This window comes from Neofelis nebulosa, chromosome 13 (assembly GCF_028018385.1).
Source record: "Neofelis nebulosa isolate mNeoNeb1 chromosome 13, mNeoNeb1.pri, whole genome shotgun sequence".
Classification (NCBI taxonomy): Eukaryota; Metazoa; Chordata; class Mammalia; order Carnivora; family Felidae; genus Neofelis; species Neofelis nebulosa.
In genome coordinates, this window is record NC_080794.1 from 7,042,469 (window position 1) to 7,058,107 (window position 15,639).

General features: G+C 44.3%; 2 protein-coding genes across 6 annotated transcripts in view; one reads left to right on the forward strand and one right to left on the reverse strand.

Moving 5' to 3' along the window:
* The window catches only part of GPR137B (G protein-coupled receptor 137B), a 63,516-nt gene that overhangs the window by 34,923 nt on the left and 12,954 nt on the right, over positions 1–15,639 (forward strand). For 2 of the 5 annotated variants that reach the window (XM_058696231.1, XM_058696228.1), the window contains 2 exons: positions 11,469–11,593; positions 13,099–13,956. In XM_058696231.1, coding sequence (XP_058552214.1) covers positions 11,469–11,593; positions 13,099–13,219 — 246 coding nt within the window. In that variant the 3' untranslated portion in view covers positions 13,220–13,956. Of the gene's footprint in view, positions 1–2,993; positions 3,197–11,468; positions 11,594–13,098; positions 13,957–15,639 lie in introns of those variants that run through there. The other 3 variants (XM_058696229.1, XM_058696230.1, XM_058696232.1) reach the window with 2 other exon arrangements.
* ERO1B (endoplasmic reticulum oxidoreductase 1 beta) overlaps positions 6,134–15,639 on the reverse strand; it is a 76,806-nt gene continuing 67,300 nt past the window's right edge. Inside the window, exon 18 of the mRNA XM_058696223.1 lies at positions 6,134–6,857. The gene's annotated coding sequence lies outside the window, so the exon portion shown is untranslated. The remainder of the gene's footprint in view (positions 6,858–15,639) is intronic.

Sequence of the window (15,639 nt, forward strand, 5' to 3'; positions counted from 1 at the left end):
TGGGCTCCCTAAGCCCAAGGCAGCCTGAAGGAGAGAGCAGGTGTCCAAATTTAACGAGAGAAAGGCTAACGCGATAGTGTTCAAGGTACTATTTTCTTAAATGAATGCAGAATAATGTCTCAATTTGTACTCTCAGATCTCATTGTCCAGGGAAATAGGTCACCCTTAACATACTCTGTGTAGCTGGGGTTACTTGGTTGTAGTGCCTTGAATAGCTCTGCTGTTGAGGGCATTTTCTAGAGCAGTGGTTCTTAAACTTTTCAGTCTCAGGATACTTTACACGGATTCTTTTTTTTTTTTTTTTTACTGATCTGTAACTGACATATCAATATTTCAGGGGTACAGTGTAATGGTTTGATATCTGCATATATTGCAAAATGATCACTGTAAGTCCAGCTGACATTCATCACTGTGTAGTTACAGGGTTTTTTTTTCTTGTGATGAGAACTTTCGAGGTCCATGCTCTGAACTACTTTCAAATATGCAGTCCACTATTAGTAACTCTGGACCCCGTGCTGTGCGTGACATCCCCAGGATTTACCTCATCACTGGAAGTTTGTACCTTTTGGCCCCCTTCGCCCATTTTGCCCACCCCCTATCCTCCACCTCAGGCCAGCACCCATCTGATCTTTACATCCATGTGGGTTTTCTTGGTTTACTTTTAGAGTCCACCTAGGTGAGATCTTACGGTATTTATCATTTTCTGTCTGACTTATTTCACTTAGCATAACGCCCTCAAGGTTTATCCATGTTGTTGCAAGTGGCAAGATTTTGTTCTTTTTCTTGGTTGAGTAATACTCCAGCGCGAATAGCTTTTCCTTAGCTTTTCATCCATTGATGAACTTTTAGGTGGTTTCCATGTCCTGGCTATTGTTAATAATGCTACAGTGAACACAAGGGTGCATGTGTCTTTTCAAGTTAATGTTTTTTATTTTCTTCAGATAAACAGGTAAAAGTGGAATTGTGGGATTGTAGGGTAGTTCAATTTTAAGTTTTTGAGGAACCTCCGTACTGTTTTCCACAGCTGCACCAGTTTGCATTCCCACCAGGAGTGTACAAGGATTTCCTTTTCTTCACATCCTAGCCGATACTTGTTACTTTTTGTCTTTTTCATTGTAGCCATTCTGACAGGTGTGCGGCCGTGGCGCACTGTGGTTTTGATTTGTTTTGATGACTAGTGAGGTTCACATCTTTTCACGTGCCTGTTGGCCATCTGTAGGTCTCTGGGAAAATGCTCAGGTCCTTTGCCTGTTTTTAATTGGGTTTTTGCTATTGAGTTGTAGGAGTTCATATATTTTGGAGATTGGATATATGATTGGATATATTGGATATTTTGGATATTGGATATATGATTTGCAGAAATCTTCTCCTATTCAGTATGTTGTCTTTTCATTTTGTTTATGGTTTCCTTTGCTGTGTGGAAGGAAGCTTTTTAAATTTTTTTTTTTTTCAACGTTTTTTATTTATTTTTGGGACAGAGAGAGACAGAGCATGAACGGGGGAGGGGCAGAGAGAGAGGGAGACACAGAATCGGAAACAGGCTCCAGGCTCCGAGCCATCAGCCCAGAGCCTGACGCGGGGCTCGAACTCACGGACCGCGAGATCGTGACCTGGCTGAAGTCGGACGCTTAACCGACTGCGCCACCCAGGTGCCCCGGAAGGAAGCTTTTTAGTTGATGATGTCCCGCTTGTTTGGTTTTGCTTTTGTGTCATTTACTTTTGGTGCCAGATCATTGCCAGGACTGACATCAGGGAGATTACCACCTGTGTTTTCTTTTAGGAGGAGTTTTATGGTTTTGATTCTCACATTCAAGTAGTTAATCCATTTTGAGTTAATTTTTGTATTTAGTATAAGATAGTCGTCCAGTTCCATTCTTTTCCATGTGACTGTCCAGTTTTCCCAACACCATCTATTGAAAAGGCTGTTCTCTTTCCATTATGTATTCATGGTTGCTTTGTTATAAAGTGATTGACCATGTAAGCATGGGGTTCTTTCTGCGCCCTCAGTTCTGTTCCATTGATCTAGGTGTCTGGTTTTTTTTTTTAATTTTTTTTTTAACATTTATTTATTTTTGAGACAGAGCGAGACAGAGCATGAATGGGGGAGGGTCACAGAGAGAGGGAGACACAGAATCCGAAACAGGCTCCAGGCTCTGAGTGGTCAGCACAGAGCCCGACGCGGGGCTCGAACCCACGGACAGTGAGATTGTGACCTGAGCCGAAGTCGGACGCTTAACCGACTGAGCCACCCAGGCGCCCCTCTAGGTGTCTGTTTTTATGGCAATACCGTACTGTTTTGATTACCGTATCTTTGTAATATAGTTTGAAATCAGGGAGCGTGACACAGCTTTGTTCTTCTTTTTCAAGATTGCTTTGGCTCTTAGGGGTTACACCAATAAATTATTGAGCACCCCAGAGGCTCTTGTTTGGAGGTGTGTGTGTGTGTGTAATTTAAAACCAGCGGAGCCTGGGTGGCTCAGCTGAGCATCCAACTTCAGCTTAGGTCATGATCTCACAGTTCATGAGTTCAAGCCCTGCATCGGGCTCGCTGCTCTCAGCACAGAGCCTGCTTCAGATCCTCTGTGCCCCCTCTCTCTGCCCCTCCTCCATCTATTCTCTCTCTCTCTCTCTCTCTCTCTCTCTCTCTCTCTCTCTCTCGGTCTCCTCTTTCTCTCAAAAATGAATAAACATTAAAAAATGCACTAAAAATAATAAACATTACCCTAATTTTTTTATGAGAAAGAACATTATCCAAACCAAAATAGAAGAGTAGCATTGTTTTAAACTTGGGGGGGGGGGGGGTTGACCTGCTTTTAATAGAAGACATCTGGATTCTGCTTCTGTTGTAATATGTTGTTTTCGTTGAGTATATGAAGAAAATTCCCCTCACAGAAAGATGTGGTTGCAGTGGAGTGTTCTAATAAGTTTGAACGTAATTGTGGATATTTTTCTTTGATACACATCAAAACTGACAAGTTGTGGTTTCTTAAAAGGTACCTGCAGTGTGGACTCTAGAACCATACCAGTGAACTTTCCGGATTGTTGTACACGGACATCCATCAGTTTGTCTTGTGCTTTCAATGGATCTCTTACCCACGCATTGTTTGTAATATGCATTAGTCATCAGGAAAACACTGGCTTACTGAGTTATGCAGATCTTCTAAAATTCATTCATTAAATATCACCACTGATCTCATCAGGAAACTCTTTAAGTATTGGGATGCCCTCTAGCTCATGGTGGGGAATACAGGTTTTCCAAAGCTTTAATTTGGGCCTAAAAGCTCAGATTTGATCAGTGACAAATACCATCCACACATTCTCTTTCATTTACTTTCAAGCGTCCGTCAAATACCCACGTCCAAAAAAGCATGGTCTGAGTTAAGTTGCACAGAAAGAGGTAGTTAAACTCACACTGCTGTGAGTCTGTTCCCAAAAACAGCTCTCTCACAGCAGAAGCGCTGTGTGCATACGTCCCATTTTGTCACATCACATAGTAAAATGACAGGTCCGAGGGGCACCTGGGTGGCTCAGTCTTTAAGCACCTGACTTTGGCTCAGGTCATGACCTCACGCTTCATGAGTTCGAGCCCCACATTGGGGGAGCACGACACCTGCTTTGGGGAAAAAAAAAAAACACGATCCCTGCTTCAGGTCAGCCCCACTTCTCTCTCTCTTTCTCCCCGCCCCCAAAATAAAAAAGGGCCAAGGGTTAAGATTTAATACAACTAATACCTTCCTCTTTGTCAAAGGCAATCTTTTTTTTTTTTTTTTTTTTTGAGGGAGAGCGGGGTTGGGGGCAGAGAGAGAGGGGAGACAGAGGATCTGAAGCTGGCTCTGAGCCGTCAGCACAGAGCCCAGTGCGGAGCTCGAACTCATGAATTGTGAGATGCCCTGAGACAAAGTCAGCTGCTCAACCGCCTGAGCCACCCAGACACCCCGAAGACCATCTTCACTGGACCTGCTTTACCCGACTGTGCAGTGTGGGGAAGGACGCGGTGATGGCCGGTGCAGTCGATGCCACAGCACTTTGATTCTCCATTAGTGCCAGTGTTGAGACCACGGAAAAGACAGATTACATCTTAACACACGAGTTATGAAAACAGTCATGACCTTGCAGAAGAAGATCTCCGGGACTTCGAGTCCGTGCACCACACTCACGAGAAGCTCCCACCGACAGTAGCAGATTAGTGAGTTACAGCGACCCTTTATGCCCCCAAGGATATTTTCTCCTAATTTACCACGAGGAAGTGACTTCAGTACGAACGATGCATGATCCTGAATACAAAAACACCCTCCCTTTTCTACACACGGACTAACTCCCAACGAGCAGGTGGCGCGAGTGTCAGATTGGGCTTGGCAAAGCACCAGTGTGCCTAAAACATCCTCAGGCAGAGGACTGCAGAGTTAATGCCATTATTGCGTGCAGTTTGCTGAAAGTAGCTAACGGCTGTACGGTGCAGTGCGTGTGTGTGCTGAGCCCGATTCTGATCGGTGCTTTCATCCTTTACCCTCTGTAAACCAACAGTTTACAGTATGGTAAACTGTTACCATACTTAGATGAGGACACTGAGGCTCAGGGTCCACACGGCCAGTCGGAGACAGAGCCGGGACCAAATGCACTCTGGCTCCCCGAGTCCATAATGCTCATTACTGTGGTGAGCGGTGGCTCTCCTTGGCATACGGTTTGGGGCAGCTACATTGCTAATATGCATGGCTCGGTAATAATCTGATTACTGTCTGTAATTCCTGTCGTTGCTTGGAGAAAAAACAGTCTAATGTTGCTTTGGGGCGGGGGGGGGGGGCGGATTTAAAATACAACTCGTGTTTCGTTGACTTTAAAAGCACATGCTGCAGGTGGAGGTGTTTCTTTAAAACGTTATCTACCGCTTGTACCCATCGTCCAGTCGGTATAAACAAGCCTCTGCACTAAAGCCAATGTGACCGTCCTCGCAGTGTGGCTCCCTCCCGTCCCCATGGAGTCCCAAGGCCGCTCACTGTCAGCACTGACTCTTAGGCCACGTTCCAGACCCGGGTGAGGATCTCCCGGGTAGGTTCAGGGAATCCACGTTTTCAATAAAAAGCACCCCAGGTGATTTGAATGCACTGGGAAGTTTGAGAATCTCAGTATTTTTGTTGTTGCTTAAACAGCTCTAATGGGCTAGAATCCCCATACCGTGCAGTTTCCCCATTTCGTGTCTACAGTTCCGTGCTTTTCGGTGTATTCAGATACGTACGTCCGTCACCACACTTTTGAGAACGTTTTTTATCACCTCAGAAAGAAACCTGTACCCATTAGCTATCACTGCCCATCCCCTGCCCCCAGCCCCTGAGCAACTGTTAATCTGTGTCTATTCATCTCTCTCTTGTGGACTTTCACAGGAATGGGATCATATCGCGCGGTGTTCCGTGACTGGCTTCTTTCCCTCGGCATGATGTTTTCAGGGTTCATCCGTGTTGCAGTATGTGTTAGTACTTTGTTCCTTTTTAGGGCTGAGTAACATTTCATCGTATGGATAGATCACATCTTGTTTATCCAATTACCCATTGTTTCCATTTCTCAGCTTTATAAAAACATTTTTTAATGTTTATTTTTGAGAGATGAAGAGAGAGAGAGTGCAAGCAGGGCAGGGGCAGAGACAGAGTGAGACACAGATTCCAAAGCAGGCTCCAGAGTCTGAGCTGTCAGCACGGAGCACGACGTGGGGCTCGAACTCACGAATCATGAGATCATGACGTGAGCTGAAGTCAGATGTCCAACTGAGCCACCCAGGTGCCCCTCTGTTTCTTAGCTCTCAAGAACAGTGCTTCTGTAAACATTAACGTACGAGTTTCTGTGTGAACATAGGTCTCTATTTCTCTTAAGTATATATCTAGGAATGCAACTGCTAGGTCATGTGGTAACTCTATGTGGAACTTTTTAAAAATTTCAGTATGGTTAACATATAGTGTTGTATTAGTTTCAGGTGTATAATATTGGCAGGTTGACATTCCATCCGTGTCTTAGTGCCCATCAAGATAAGTGTACTTACAATTCCCCTCCCCCATTTCCCCCATCCCCCACCCATCTTCCCTGTGATAACTGTTCTCTATAGTTAAGAATCTGTTTTTTGGTTTGTTGTTCTTATTTTTCCCCCCCTTTGCTCATTTGTTTTGAGTGAAAATCACATGGTATTTGTCTTTCTCCGACTGGTTTATTTTGCTTAGCATAATACTATCTAGCACCATCCATGTTGTTGCAAATGGCAAGAGTTCATTCTTTTTTATGGCTGCATAATATTCCACTGTATATATACACCACATCTTCTTTATCCATTCATCTGTCAGTGGATACTTGGGCTGCTTCCATAATTTGGCTATTGTAAATAATGCTGCAGTAAACATAGGGTTGTGTATATCCCTTTGAATTAGTGTTTTTGTATTCCTTTGGTAAATGCCTAGTAGTGCAATTACTGGGTCATAGGGTAGTTCTGTTTTTAATTTTTTGAGGGAACTTCCATATTGTTTTCCACAGTGACTACATCAGTTTGCATTTCCACCAACAGCGCACGAGAGTTCCTTTTCCTCCACATTCTTGCCAACACTTGTTTCTTGTGTTTTTGAGTTTAGTCATTCTGACAGGTGTGAGGTGATATCTCATTGTGGTTTTGATTTGCATTTCCCTAATGGCGAGTGATGTTGAGCATCTTTTCATGTGTGTGTTTGCCATCTGGATGTCTTCTTTGGAGAAATGTCCTTTCATGTCTTCTGCCCATTTAAAAAAAATGTTTATTTATTTTGAGAGAGAATCCCAAGTAGACTGCACACTGCCAGCACAGAGCCCAACACAGGGCTCAATCTCATGAATCACGGGATCAGGACCTGAACAGAAACCAAGAGTCAGACGCTTAACCAGCTGAGCCACCCAGGCACCCCTTTAGTTGGATTGTTTGGTTTTTGGATGTTGCATTTTATAACTTCTTTAAAATTATTTTTTTAACGTTTATTAATTTTTGAGAGACAGAGCACGAGGAGGAGAGGGAGACACAGAATCCAAAGCAGGCTCCAGCTCCAAGCTGTGAGCACAGAGCCCGACGCGGGGTTTGAACTCACAAATTGCGAGATCACTACCTGAGCCTGAGTTGGTCACCCAACCCACCTAGCCACCCGGACGCCCCTATAACTTCTTTATATAATTTAGATAGTAACCCTATCTGTTGGTTTTGTTGGTTGTTTCCTTCACTGTGCAGAAGCGTTTTATTTTGATGTGGTCCCAATAGTTCATTTTCGCTCGTTTCCCTTACCTCAGGAGGCATATCTAGAAAAATGATGCTGTGGGTGCGGTCAGAGAAATTACTACCTGTGTTCTAGGATGTTTATGGTTTCAGGTCTCACATTTAGGTCTTTACTCCATCTTGAGTTTACTTTGTGTATGGTGTAAAAATGTGGCCCCGTTTTCCTAATACTATTTGTTAAAGGGACTGTCTTTTTCCTATTGTGTATTCTTGCCGCCTTTGTTGAATTTTAATTGACCGTATAATTGTGGATTTATTTCTGGGTTTTCTGTTCTGTTCCATTGGCCTATGTGTCTGTTTTGTGCCAGCACCACGCTGTTTGGATGCCTACAGCTTTGTAATATAACTTGTCTGGAGTTGTGATCCCTCCAGCTTTGCTTTGCTTTTGCAAGATTGCATGGACTGTTTGGGGTCTTTGTGGTTCCATACAAATTTTAGGATTATTTGTTGAGTATTCTTGATGGCAGATTTTTTCCTTTGAATATATCATGCCATTCCCTTCTGGCCTGCAAAGTTTGTGTTGAAAAGGCAGCGGATGGCCTTATCGGGTTTCTCTGGCACGTAACAGTCCTTTCTTTTGCTGCTTTTAAAATCTTTTATCACTGTTTTGCCATTTTGATCACCATACGTCCTGGTGTGGACCTCCTTTGGTTGATTTTTTTGAGGGATCTGTACGCCTCCTGGATCTGGGTATCTGTTTCCTTCCTCACATTACAGAGGTTTCAGTTATTATTTCTTCAAATACATTTCCTGCTCCCTTTTCTCTTTCTTCTTTTTCTGGGATCCCTGTCATGCAACATTATGATGCTTGATGGAGTCGCTGAGCTTCAAAGTCTGTTCTCATTTTGCACAGTTTGTTTTTTCTTCTCACCTGCTCAGATTGGTTACTTTCCAACACTCTGCCCTCCGGTAACTAATGCGTTCCTCTGCTTCCTCTAGCCTTTTTTTTTTTTTTTTAAATGTTGAGAGTATGAGTGGGGGAGGGGCAGAGAAAGACTCCCAACCAGGCCCGGTGCTCAGAGCAGAGCCTGATGCAGGGCTCAGTCCCCCAACTGTGAGATCACGACCTGAGTTGAAATCAAGCATTGGATGCTCAACTGAGCCACCCAGGTGCCTCAGGCTGGCTACTTATTAAATCTAATGTATTTTTAGATTATCTTGTCTTATCTCTGATTCTATTTTATCTCTGTGTTAAGGGTCTCACTGATGTTTCCCACTCTTTTCTCAAGTCCAGTGAGTAGCTTTAAGATCATTAAAGTTTCGATGAGGCATATGACTTATATTGGTTTCGCTTAGGTGTTTTGCTGAGGTTTTGTCCTGTTCTTTCATTTGGGACATGTTCCTATCTCCTCATTTTGTCTACTTCTGGTTTTTTTTTGTTTTTTTTTTTGGGAGAGGGAGACAGAACCCGAAGCAGGCTCCAGGTTCCGAGCTGTCAGCACCGGATGAACTGTGAGATCATGACCTGAGCCAAAGTCGGGTGCTTAATTGAGCCACCCAGGCACCCCTGATTCTGTTAGAAAAGTCAGTTACTTTTCCTGCCCTTGAAAGTAGTAGTGAGCTGTGTACTTTTAAGAAGGTGGAACTGGCCCTTTTACAGAGGGGATGTCTTTCCACTGCCAAGCCCCACCAGCCTGGATTGCTCTGCAAAGTGCACAAGTGGAATGTGCATTGCCCGTGCAGTTTCGTGTGCGGGTCCTCTTCCACAGGGGACACGCAGCCTTGCGGAGACAGGCTGGCCAGGGCCGCTCTGCAGTGTGTACGGAGGGCAGGGCATGCAGCTTCCACGAGATGCAAGCATGCTCCGTGGGGGGGGTGACCCACCACTGCTGCCAGGACCCAGGCCCTGCGAAAACACACAGTAGGGACACTCGGCTTTGGCAACGTTTGTGACTGTCTTCCGGAGAAGGGGACCCGCGGCACCAGGGCTGAGGCAGGCCGTGGGTGCTGGCACGGTGCTGGCTCCCCCAGGTGGCTGTTTACTGGTGGGGGTGGGATAGGGAGGCTGTGTCTGCAGCCCCTTTGCTCCTGGAGGCATCTCCCAGTGAAATCTGGCCCTCGGGTACGGGCCCTGAGGTTAGTGACCAACTCTGGCTCCCGTGAGCCCCAGGCATCTCTCAAACTGCAGCTTCCGGCTGTTTGGTGTGCTGTCTCGTTAAGAGTGGGGCACGGTTTCCCCCTCTCCCTCCTGCCTCTTCCGGAACTGAGCCTGGTGAGTTACAAAGTTCCAGGCTTTCAGTGCAGCCGGTTGTAAGAACGCAGGAAATTCGGCCCTTCTGGCTTCCAGAGCCACATGTTACGGGGATTCACTTCCCCATGCAGGCTCCGGGGGTGTGAGGAACCCTTTCTCTGCCCTCACTGTGCCCACAGGTCCTGGCCACCCGTAGATGGCATCGCCCGTTAGCTCCCGAGCAGGATTCTGCTCTCCCTACGGTCTTTGACGTGACTCCTTCTCAGCGTTTACTTGTGGAGTTTGCTGTGTCAGTGTTTGAACTGTTTTCTGGGTTATTTACACCGATGTGTCATCTGCTTGTATCTGTGGGGTGAGGTGAGCTCAGGCCCCTCCGACTCTGCCGTCGTCCTGGAAGTTGGTGTCCCACGTTTTCTAAAAGACCTGCCAGACTCTTTTCCACAGTAGGTGCCCCATTTTACATTAACACCCGTAGCGTGTGAACCTTCTGGCTCCTCCACCTCTTCCCCAGCGCTTGTTATTTGATTTTTTGATTCTCGCTACCCTGGCTGGCTAGTACCTTGCTGTGTCTTTTGATTTGCATTTCCCTGATCACTGACAATGTTCAGCATCTTTTCACATGCTCATTGGGCATTTGTACATCGTCCTTGGAGAAATGTCTATTCAGATCCTTTGCTTCCCCTGCTTTTATAAAATAAGGAATCTTTAATGTTTATTTTTGAGAGAGAGAGACAGAGACAGAGTGTGAGTGGGGGAGGGGCGGAGAGAGAGACAGAGACACAATCCGAAGCAGGCTCCAGGCTCTGAGCTCTCAGCACAGAGCCCGACGCGGGGCTCGAACTCACGGACCGCGAGATCATGACCTGAGCTGAAGTCGGACGCTTAACCCGACAGCCACCCAGGTGCCCTGATCCTTTGCCCATTTTTAAATGGAGTTATTATTGAGTTGTAAGAGTTCTTTGTGTATTTTACATACAAGTCCCTTGTCATATAAGGGATTTTGCAAATATTTGCTCCCATTTTTGGGCTGTTTCTTCACTTTTTTGATGGTATCTTTTGAAGTTTTTAATTTTAATCATGTTTTTTTCTTCTGTCGCTCATGCTTTTGGTACCATTTCTGAGAATCCTTTGCCAAATTTCCTGGGTCACAAAGATCCGTGCCTTTATTTTTCTTCTCAACAATTTACAGGTTTTACTCTTACATTTAGGCCCTTGATCCGTTTTGAGTTACTTTTTGTATCTGTGTGAGGTTAGGGATCCAAATTCATTCTTCTGCAAAGACATTCTTGAACTGCTACAAATTGATAAATTTTCAGGCATCCCACCTTGTGTAAGTTGTTTCCTGTATTTGCTAGATTAGTCTTAGAAAAGGAGGCATTTCCATATAGATACCATCATATAGCAACCTTGTTTCAGACTCTTGTTTAACTCTAAAACAGACCAGTAGTGATACGCACAAGGGTGTCAAACGAATTCTGTATTTTATGCCAGCTTTGGTTTGCCATATGATGCAGTTCTGATCTTCTGCTTAATGAAACTAGTCATTTGAAATCTTTTGAAAGGTGAGCTCAGCATGGGGAAACAGGATGAAAGGATTATAGAAGCAGGATATGGAAACTGGATACAAAACCTTCTCAAAATTATTTCATCATTATCGTTTCACTATTTTAACTTGTGGTAAATGCCCACATGTTTATAGAGGTTTGTAGCTAATTCGGGACTATGGAGTTTGGCTACTTTGGGCGGTGCCTGGTGTTTCAGTAAGGGATTGAAACAGTAATTCATTGTTGCAAGCAGAACTCTGAAAGAAGATTTTGTCCATACTGAGAAAAGAAAAAGTTAACACCTCTTAAATATAAAAGCAACTAAAATGAACACTGAACAGGTACATCCTCCACTCAGATGGGCACAGAATCTTCAATTTCCAACAAGAAAGAATCTTCCTTGTCTTTGTCTAGAGGAAGGCATAGTGTCTCAAAGTAACGGAACAATTAACTGTCTTTCTAGACGAACCCTGGGATGGTCCCCAGCCACGGATTCAGCCCCAGATCTTACTTCTTTGACAACCCTCGAAGATACGATAGTGATGATGACCTTGCCTGGAACATCGCCCCTCAGGGACTTCAGGGAAGGTGAGACCCCAGTTCAAGGTAGAGAGGCGTGGTTAGTAGGCTGAGGACTGCACTGGTGAAATCGATTCAACCAAGAGAAAACGCCCATGTAAAATAGCCCTGGAGCTGGAGGCTGTGCGGCAAAGAGGAAACAGAGGGAGGAGAAGCCCCTGACTAGCAGACTAAGTGCAGCCTGAGAGGCCCGCCCCCAGGATTATGCTTCCTTACTCTGCGGCAGACAGGAGGGGCGGGAGCTACTGGGGTTCCCTTCCCCCTTTTCAGCCTGTGATGCTTAGCCACTCCCCAGGGCCCAGTGATCATCGTGTCCCCTCTTGCGGCCTGTGAACCTGGGACTTCAGGGCCAGCAGCAGGGAGAGAAGCAAAAAGGGCTGAGCTGGTGCTTACCGAGCGCCTCTCTGCTGGGGCTTGCGGTCCCAGGACCCCGTTCGCTTGCTGTGAAAGGGAGGCTTCAGGCCTCTTTTCTTGGAAGTGTGTTTCTTGGAAGTGAAAGCTTATTATTATTATTATTATTATTATTATTATTATTTTTTGCAATCCTTTGTACATTTAAAGGGTGATCATTAACATTTTAACATAAATTATCCTCCCCCCCCACCAACTCCACCCTCAGGATGGAATGATAGAAGATAAGCTAGCTTTTTTACTCCTTATTACGAACAATAAATGTCCTTGGAAAACGTGAGAGGCGCCCTTGTGTTAGGGACACAGAACTGAGGAAAAGCTTGGGGGACACATGGTTTGCTCACTAGATGAGGGAGCAGCGAACCAGACAGAATCCAAGATGGTGCTTGGGGAAAGCACAGCAATCCACAGACCACAGCAGCAGATGTGAAGAACATAGAAATCTGGAGGGGAGCCAATAACCAAGGACTTCCCGAGGTCAAAAGTTGTTCTCACCCTCCTCCCTAGAATGTTCTCTCATCCCTTTCCCCCACCACATTTCCCTCTCGCTATGTGTGTCCCTCCCTGTCCTGCTGGAGCTGCCTTGGCCTCTCACCTGCCAAAGGCAGCCTAGAGCTGAGAGGGTCCTCACTCCCCTTGTGGAAGATGATCCCTTTTCTATTACATGGAAGGTGAGAAGAAGAATATAAAAAGTACACTGTTGAGGGCTTACTAGACGCTGAGATACTGTTCTAAGCACTTTACAGGTATTAACTCACAGAAGCCCAACAGGGCAGTTATTGATTCTACGAGTGTTCGACACATGACAAAAATCAGTGCGAAGTTACCTGTCCAGAGCTGTCAGACACAATTTGCTGGTGGAATATTTTGTTATACATAGTGATTGGCTTACGGTTCTAATACGATGCTTCTGGGCTGCACAGCGTTCAGTAGGTTTTTGCGGGTGAACTTCTGGCCACTGCACATGGACTTCAAGAAGCTACTTTAAAAAACTGGGCTTGTCTACACTTTATCTACAAAACCCCCAGTTCTGTCCATCTAAAATAGGTCATCAGGAGGAAGTACAGCGTTCCAAGTCACCAATATGTCTTTTTCTTTTTAAGTTTTGCTCCAGACTACTATGACTGGGGACAGCAAACAAACAGCTTCCTGGCACAGGTGGGAACTTTCCAACCAGACTCCATGTTGGATCCTGACAAGCCAAGCCAGGGGCAGCATCAGTAAAAAATTTTATGGAAGATTCCTCAAGTGAGAGGCTTCAGAGAGACTAACTTAATGACAGCTGAATTTTTAATAAGGCACTTTTCCTTAAGAAATAGGACTTGATTTTTATTTGTTACAGGTTTCTAATGGCTCCATAGGACTAAGCAATAATTTAGATTGATAAAAACCTTATTTTAGTACTAAAAAGTGAGCCTGGCCACCTATTTCAGTGGGTATAATTTAAACTTTAAAAAAATTCTGTACTTTTATAAAGATGTATTTTATATAACTTAATAATGCTAAAATATATACTAGGATTTTTTGAGAATGTTACTGCAATATATGTTTGTAGTTTGCACAGACTTTTATGCATAATTCACTTTAAAAGCATACAGTGCACGGTCTGATGGTTGTTTAAGGCTTTTGGACTAAAGTGTTCTTTAGGTCCTCACCTCTTCGGGTCATGCAGATCCGAAGCTTCTGAATCAACTCGAAATACAGTTGACATCTCGGAAAGCCAGTTGCAACTCCAGTGTTAAAAGTTATGATGTAGGAGAATGTCCAGGACTTGTACCAGGTAATTGACCCCTTCCTCTGAGTTCTTTAAGGTCCAGGCAGTTGTTCCCTCAACTAATCTCCTAAATTTTGCCAAAAAGGTGGTATCAACAGGGCACTAATGCATACGCTTCGGTGATGAGTCGGTGTGTTAAAAACCGAGTGGACTCACACTATTAAACGTGCTCTGCTCTATGTGGAAACTTTGCCTGGTTTTTCAGCCCGGTGAAATCTGATAAGCGGTACCTGAGGGCCTCTGCAGGACAGCGCCATTCCCAAAGCACCGATGGTTCCTTACCTTCAAGGAACAAAGGAGAGGTTCTCGCAAGGGGATGAGTCATAAATGCCCTTGATCCAGAAGACTCAACAGGTTTCCTGTAATTTCCCACCGTATCTCCGTATCTCGAGTAATGCCCTTTATTTTTAAATAGCGCTACGAGCAGCCTATTAGAAACTGCAACTTTAAAAAGGGCAGTTTTCTGTAGCAGGATTCCTGCCTCTTAGCCACGCAAAAGGGTGTGTTCCAGACGATTGCTTAGAAGTCCTCTTCCGTTTAAATGAGACCCCTGTCCTCAAATACTGGTTCCCCAGCCACAGGTGCTACTCTGAAACCTCCAAGATCTTCTAGAAGTAAAACTGCCTCTAATGCAAAACCGTGGTGCATGGCTCTGTCGGTTGAATGCTCCCATCTTCTGTAAATCGGAGAGAAGGTACTAGAGGAAGTGCTGTTACCAGAAAGTATCTGCTCTGCCTACGAAATCTTACATCTTGGGACAGGAGGAGATGAAGAGAAAGTTATATTAATAAGCTCTGCCTTCAGGATGAAACCCATTTCAAAATGTCTTTTTTTTTTTTTTTGTGGTCTTCAGAAATAACTTATCTCTGGGCACTGATTTCATTCACAGAGATCAAGTCTACTTTCTCTTGATAGTATTTAAAATTGCCATCTCAAGTCATAAATGGTTTGTGATTGGGTTATGTCATTTGTACAGAACACGTTTATCCTGCAGAATCCCACATAACAGCATTCTTGCCTTTTAGTATATGGAAGAATTGGGGTCACACATCATTGAAAATAGTTACTGTCAGGGAAAATTGTACACTGAAGCAAAATTTGCACTGATTACTTGGGTTGCCTATTATATTGTAAGTTGTCATTCTAAATAGCTTTAAGAACACCTGACTTGTCATACTGTCTTTGTTACTAATACTTAGGAAAATTTAAAGGCAGCCCCAGCATATGCTTAAAACTTTAGATCATGCTTTCAGAAAGTACTTAAGATCATTCAAGGGTAGGTATATTTTTTTAATATAGTAATAAATCACTAAAATCATCCAATTATTCTACTCCTGCTGTATCAACACATTATTCTATCACTACTGGCAGGAAAAGTAAATACCCAGCATTCACCGATAAAAGCCAAAATTCTATTTTTATGATAAAGCTATTTGAACTATTTTTTTTTACTGGAAAGGATAAAAATGTTCTAAGAGCCTATATTTCTCTTCCCCTTTCTAAAAAGTATTGCTAAAGCACAAGTATTGTAAACACATCTAGAATGTAAAAAATAGGATTGTATCAAACTCTCTCCTAGTAAATGACCACGTGTACCCTGTGAAATGTTACAGGTATGGTATGAAAAGGGAAATGAAAATTTCCTTTAGTTTCCTAAGTGTTGTGAAATAGGTACACTAACAAAGCTACTACTGCTTACATGAAATATGAAAGGCTGGGGCGCCTGGGTGGCTCAGTCGGTTAAGCGGCCGGCTTCGGCTCAGGTCACGATCTCGCGGTCCGTGAGTTCGAGCCCCGCGTAGGGCTCTGTGCTGACTGCTCAGAGCCTGGAGCCTGTTTCAGATTCTGTGTCTCCCTCTCTCTCTGACCC